Genomic DNA, 6,000 nt, shown 5'->3' with positions numbered 1-6,000 from the left:
CCCACCACAACCCTACCCACCCCAACCCCCAAAGCACCCACCACAACCCTACCCACCCCAGAGCCCACCACATTCTTAACTCCTACAGAACCTACCTCACTTCCTACTACCATAGAATTCACAACTATCACCTCTGAATCTGTCAATCTCCTGAATGTTCATGGGGTAGCTCAAAGGAATTTGGATAGCTTCCCAAAAGACTCTTTCCTTGGCCCTGACATTTGCTGCCTCCTCCCTTTGGGCTTCTACTTGATGAGTCTTCTCTGGCTCCTGTTTGCCTCTGTGATCCTCATCCTGCTGCTGATCCAGCTGCAGCACGTGGCACTGGGCCAGCCTGCAGCTCTACACACTGCATACCTGGAACTGCAGAGGGGAAGACAAGTGACTATATCCCGGACCTGGCTGCTCTTTCTTCAAGGATCACTCCCCACTTTCCGCTCCAGCCTCTTCCTGTGGGTACGATCCAATGGCCATGTCGGGCCTCTGGTGGCAAAACGCTGGCCCTCAGCCCTGAGTGTAGGCCGTGGTCAAGACTTGCTGGGCACAGTGAGTATAAGGTACTCTGGCCACAGCCTGTGATGGTGACTTACTTGGGGACTTGAGAGAGGTTCTGAGGATCATTCCTATGGGGATCTAGCTGAAGATGGGGGTAGGGGTGGAAGGCTTAACTCCCTTTTTCTTTTATCAGAAGCCTCTCTTCACACCTCAGACCCAGATTGAATTGGAGTTGGGTGGGGCACAAACTGTGTTGCAAGGGGGAGTGGGGCTAGAGCATGTGGTTATTACCATCACTTTTGGGAGGTTTTAGGAAAGCAAATACTAAGCAGCACAGCTCATAGACCCCCCCAAATTCCATGCATAGGAGAAAGTTGAAGACGTTTATCAAGATGCAAACACTGGCTGCTTTCTGCGTGGGATAAATGTAGGTGGTTTTTCTTTTTCTTTGCTTAGCATTTTTTAGTTTTCCACCACCATAGCGTACTATTTGTATAATAAACACTTTAAAAACTTTGTTTTCTTCTGAAGAGGCAGAGCGGCTGAGGTACCTGTCACTAGCATTTCCAAGGCCTTTATCAACCCCTAATCTTAAAGACTACATATCCCATGCCTGGGTATCAACTCCCTCTGCCCAACCACTGCTCTCCCCTCTCCTCCTGAGGTGACGCTCACCAGACCTCCCAAGCACCAGTTCCTGCTCAAGACCCATACAAATCTCCCTGGGGTTCAGCGACACTACCAAAACCTATTGCTCACAGTGCTAGAAAAAATAGGGGCCCTGCTCTCTTATACTACTCAGGTGGGCCAGCTGTGTGCTCCAACTTGGTGGGTTTTATTAAAGGGTCTCAGGTTTCCTGCCCTTAAGCTAGGATACAAGCAAATGGAACCACTTAGTCCCTTACCACATTGGGCAAGGCTCTTCTCTCCTGCTGCCTTGACTTCAGCTAAAACCAGGGTTTGGGGCTCAAAGAGAGGAATTAAAGGCTGGACTCTTCCAGATGGTGTTAGATGTTCCTAACTGAAAAATCTCACAATTCTCCTGCTTTGAACTCTTCTCTGGGCAGAAGCCAAACTCTTCAACATAGCAATCAAAGACTTCCATGCACTCACTCCGTATTATCAGCCCATTTTCATCTCTCCTGACACACTTCATAATCCATGCTCCAACAATGGCATGCATGTTGATCTGCTTCCTAACATCATTGCTCCTCTGAGCCTTTGCTGTAAGCCACAAGGGTTGCCCCTGCTCCTTCCTCCTCCCCCTGGGTTGGGCCAGGTGCTCCAAGCTACCCTGCACATAGCTATTGCTCCAGTCCCAGTTCCCAATCACTTCTGTATCTCTTTCCCTCTGAACTTTAAACTCAAGAACAAGCTTCAGGCTTCAAGTGTCTCAAATCGGCCACTCTGGCCCAGCGCAGGATGTGCATGGAAAGGGAAGGGAGGCAGCACTAGAGGGAACACGCAGGGGCACCGGGCTGCTGAGCTCCACCTCTTCTCTTTCCACAAGGGGACTATGCCAAAGGGACAGCTCCCACCTGCTGCCTGCCTGTTCCCTGGCCTGACACAAAGTCCTCAGGTTCCTGCTGTCCAGCTCTCGTCCCAGTTTGACCTCCCATGCCCTTTTATACCCCAAGAGGTTTTTAGGCTTCTATAGGGCAGAGCTTGGGAACCATACATCTGAAGAAACAGCAAGGGAGTCACACTCCCTAGGCAGGGGGACCAGATCAAGTCTCCAGACCCATACTCTCTTTTCCTCAAGCCTCCCTCATTCCCCAAGGGGCTCCAACTCTCAGAGGTCTGCTCCCTTTCACTCTTAGGCTGCAGAATCAGGCATATGAGTTCTGCAGAATCAGAGATTTTGCAGGGGTTACGTGAGATGGACTTGAATCTGTCTGTCACATTCTTGGCAGCAGGTTGGAAGCCACATACAAGACCTGGAGTTTTAGGTTTCCTCATCCCATCAGCTTCAGTAACCTAGTAGGTTTACATAGCATTTGCATAACATCAGCAGGTGCTTTTCCTTTCATAATTCTTCTGAAAATCTCAAGTTCCAGCTCTTCCAAGGCGCCACCAGCTTTGCAGTCCAGTCTCCTCCCACTCTTGGCCTCCACAATACTCCAGATTTGGGGTGGTGTCAGCAATCCAATTTATTAAACCCTCAATGAAATGCAGTTGCTTTGACCACTGTGAGTAGCTTCTGCTTTCTCCTATCCCCTCAGTTCGACCTAAACGTCTCCACTGAGAAGGGGGACCTTCTGCTGTCCTGCATCCTGAAACTAACACCCAAGAGGAGGCTGGACATCCTCAGAGAGGTCATGAAGATCGAGACAAGCAGGGCAAACTGGAGCAGGGATAGAGCAGAACAAAGTCCTTTATGACAATGGAGGAAACCACACTCTGTGGAGGGGAAATAAATAGAGGGGACCAGGGCAGCAGGGTCCAGGCCCCTCAGGGCACACTGACTCTGGGAGCGTTGCCCCCCTCCCCATCCGTCTCAGCCACTGAGGAAGAGCCGCTTGTAGGCTTTGTTCATCTGCTCCAAGAAGATGAAGGTGAGAACGGTGTGGGGGCCCAGGCGGGCATAGTATGGCGTGAAACCCTTCCACAGGCTGAAGAAACCCTCGTAGCGGATGACCTTCATCAGCACATCCTATACAGACAGGCAGGCAAAGTGCTGGGGCCAGGACCTGGCCTCCACAGCCCTGTCCTGCTTCTCCCCATTACCCTTGCAGCCCTCTCCCACAACACCCCACCCTCCAGCCGTCCCTGGCCCTGCTTCCTCACCAGCCCATTCTTGTACTCCGGTTTCCCGTCAATCATTCGCATGTTTTGGATCCTGGAGAAGAGGAAGAAGGGGGAATGAGAGACATAAAGGGGACCCTCTCACCTTTCTCAAGGCTAGGCCTACACACTCACCGAGTCTTGACAATGTCCACAGGCATGGAGGCGGCAGTGGTGACAAGGCCACTGATCATGCTTGCACAAAAGTGGCACAGGATGTTGTCAGAGAAGTACCCTAGGAGAGAAGAGCAGGAGGTGGTACACAGTCAGCTTGGAGCTGGCCTTGCTAGACTGCAAGCTAAGGACCCAGCTCTGGGTCTCACCTGAGTCCAGTAAGAACTGCTTGGATTGGGAGTAGGAGGCGAGCTGGGCAGCATTGACAACAACAGCCCGGGCCATAGTAGGGATGCAGCCCTGAGGTAGGGGTAAAGTGGAAAATGAGTTAGTAATGCCCGAGATCAGACCTTCCATCCCTCAAGTCTCCAGTCCCTCCAGTCCACTCACCCGCCACAGTGTGGGGATCCCCTCTTCCTGGGCAATTCGAATCAGGGCATTGAACACATTTTTGTAGCCACGACGCTGGTCAGGTGGAAGCCTGGTGGGAAGGCAAGAGGAGCATAAGCTGCCCCATGGGGGCAAAGAAAGGAAGACAAAAATAACTGAACACTTGTTCTTGTCCAGACTGGAGAAATTGGCCTTTCCTTCTAGGAGCCCTATGGGTTAAACATTGGAGTGCTAACCACAAAGTTGGCAGTTCACACCCACTACTAGCAGCTCGGCAAGAAAAAGATGAGGCTGGCTGCTCCCATAATGATTTAGTGTTGGAAACCAAAGGGAGCAGTCTCTGTCTCATAGGGATGATCTGAGTCAGAATCTATGGCAATGGATTTGATTTCTAGATTCCCAGGACCTGGGGGCAGGCTTGGGCCTAGAACTCACCGGCCATCAGCGGTCATGCGGATGAGAGCCACCTCAGCTGGTGTTCCCACAAAGGCACCAGTTGCACCTGCGGTCATGCCAATCAGGGCTTTCAGCAGAAACCCAGGGGGTGTACCATCTGCTCCGGTCAGGCGCTCAAAAAGCACGGTGTAGATGCCAAGGCGAGTGGTAGTGTAGGTGGCCTGGCGCAACAGGCCAGCTGACAGCCTGAGGAGTAAGGGGTCAGTGCATTAGAACAAGGAGTGGAGCTGCCAACCCTAGCTTAACCCCACATCCTGTGGCTTCAATACCCAGTGTAAATGCCTTTCAGTCCTTCTGCTTTCAGGATGCTGGTGAGGGCATGGAAGCTGGTTTTGTACTCCCGAGTCTTGGCCCCTTCCCCACTCAGTTGCATGCGGTTCTTCACCAGGTCTAGGGGCTGCACAAAAACGGTCGCTCCCATCCTGGGGGGAGATGAAAATGTAGTTAAAGGCCAAGTATCATAAATCTACCATTGCTCAGAAGATCCCGGTACCAGAGAGGTCACAAAGAGCAGGGCCTGTCATGAGACTGACCAAGGGTCCAGATGGCTGACAGAAGGTATCTGAAAAATTCAATGGTCCACAAAGGGCCATGCAATGAAAAGGCTCATGCAGCTCCGTGGTGGTCAATGCACTTGGGAGTGCATTCGAGGGCAAAGGGAAGGGGGCATGCGTAACTAGGACTCTACCAAGTCTGGTAGGAGCCATGTAATGATGACCTCGGACCCCATACAGCCCGGCAAAGTCAAGCAATAGGTTGGGAAACTTGTGGCCCGGCGGGGACCGTGTAAGGATCTTGTATGCATCCCAGTGAGGGGCCCTGCAATGAGTGAAAAGGTCCAAGCAGTCAAGGGCCTGGCAATAGGCTGGAGACTGCGATCACCCGATGCCAGCTCGGTTCAATGCTAAAGACCAGTGATGAATAAGGCCTGATTCTTTGCACCCGTTCCTTCCTCTTCCTTTCCCATCCTTGGGGCCTGAGCTTACCCGGCCAGGCCCCCAAACAGGAACTTGACGGACTTAGGGGAGGTACGGGGTTTCCCGTCCATCCCGCCGGCCCCGGGACTCGCCGCAGCCGCCGCCATCGCCACTCAATGCCCCCTCGGCTCCCGGTCCCGTGCGCGCGCGGTCCCGCTCGCGCCCAAGGTGACACCGCGCGCGCAACAGGGGCGAGGGCGCGCGCGCACACCCCTCCGGTTCCCAGGTCCTGCACCCGCTGGAAGCCGGCGCAGGCGCGCAGCGCAAAGGAGGTCGGGAAGAAAGCGGAGTCGAAGGAGGAGCTTGAAGGATGGGTGTGGAAAGAAGTGTGGCATATTGGGAAGCCAGAGCCTGAGCGCAGCTTTCACCAAATTGGAATCGCGGGAAAATGAAGAGCTTGTTCGAAGGTCTCGCGAGATCGAGTGAAGGCCAGCCAAAGTTAGACGGTCTCTCGCGATAGATATAAGCAAGTTTTCAACCGAAGCAGGGGGAGGGGAGTTGTGGTTAGCACTCTCGCGACACTTGAGTATACCGCGGCCCCGGCGGAGGAGAAGTTTGTAAACAGGGTTGCTTTAGGCGCCTGGGGACCTGTGAGGAAACGATCAGATCATCCTGTGGGGCATCGGCGCTCCCTACATCTCCACAGGCATTCCCTCCACCTCTGACCTCTCTCAACCGACCCTTTAGGACCGGAAGTCCATCTTGAGCGTCCAATGCTTGAAGCATCTGCCTTTCTTTACCGGAAACCCTTTTTCAGGGCCTAGGAAGACGGCCCGACTGGCCG

The 6,000-nt window shown here is 53.1% G+C and overlaps 2 protein-coding genes across 4 annotated transcripts in view; one reads left to right on the top strand and one right to left on the bottom strand.

Annotated features, from left to right (window-relative positions):
- The window catches only part of GP1BA (glycoprotein Ib (platelet), alpha polypeptide), a 1,931-nt gene extending 1,352 nt beyond the window's left edge, over positions 1 to 579 (top strand). The window contains exon 2 of the mRNA XM_006863484.1: positions 64 to 579. Coding sequence (XP_006863546.1) covers positions 64 to 579 — 516 coding nt within the window. The remainder of the gene's footprint in view (positions 1 to 63) is intronic.
- A 2,413-nt stretch (positions 580 to 2,992) lies between these two features.
- Positions 2,993 to 5,566, bottom strand: SLC25A11 (solute carrier family 25 (mitochondrial carrier; oxoglutarate carrier), member 11). Of its 3 annotated transcripts, none has more exons than XM_006863316.1 (8): positions 5,226 to 5,566; positions 4,509 to 4,661; positions 4,219 to 4,425; positions 3,784 to 3,874; positions 3,603 to 3,693; positions 3,415 to 3,514; positions 3,283 to 3,334; positions 2,993 to 3,148 (listed from the first exon to the last, which is right to left on the bottom strand). In XM_006863316.1, the coding sequence occupies exons 1-8, from the start codon at positions 5,321 to 5,323 to the stop codon at positions 2,993 to 2,995; spliced, it is 948 nt and encodes a 315-aa protein (XP_006863378.1). In that variant the 5' UTR covers positions 5,324 to 5,566. The 3 variants fall into 3 exon arrangements, with proteins under 3 accessions (XP_006863378.1, XP_006863379.1, XP_006863380.1); XM_006863317.1 differs by having other exon boundaries at positions 5,259 to 5,566; XM_006863318.1 differs by lacking the exon at positions 4,509 to 4,661.
- Between the last annotated feature and the right edge of the window lie 434 nt (positions 5,567 to 6,000).

Source organism: Chrysochloris asiatica, unplaced genomic scaffold (genome assembly GCF_000296735.1).
Source record: "Chrysochloris asiatica unplaced genomic scaffold, ChrAsi1.0 scaffold00054, whole genome shotgun sequence".
Taxonomy (NCBI): domain Eukaryota; kingdom Metazoa; phylum Chordata; class Mammalia; order Afrosoricida; family Chrysochloridae; genus Chrysochloris; species Chrysochloris asiatica.
The sequence above is the reverse complement of the archived record's forward strand: the minus strand, read 5'-3'. Positions and strand labels throughout refer to the sequence as shown.

Bases quoted from the DNA above. Each gene is read 5' to 3' on its own strand.
- SLC25A11 (XM_006863316.1), bottom strand. From the start codon at position 5,323: ATGGCGGCGGCTGCGGCGAGTCCCGGGGCCGGCGGGATGGACGGGAAA. The intron at 4,662-5,225 runs GTAAGCTCAGGC...ATCTCCCCCCAG, and splicing joins CTGTTTGGGGGCCTGGCCGG to GATGGGAGCGACCGTTTTTG. The intron at 3,149-3,282 runs GTGAGGAAGCAG...CTGTCTGTATAG, and splicing joins CGGAGTACAAGAATGGGCTG to GATGTGCTGATGAAGGTCAT.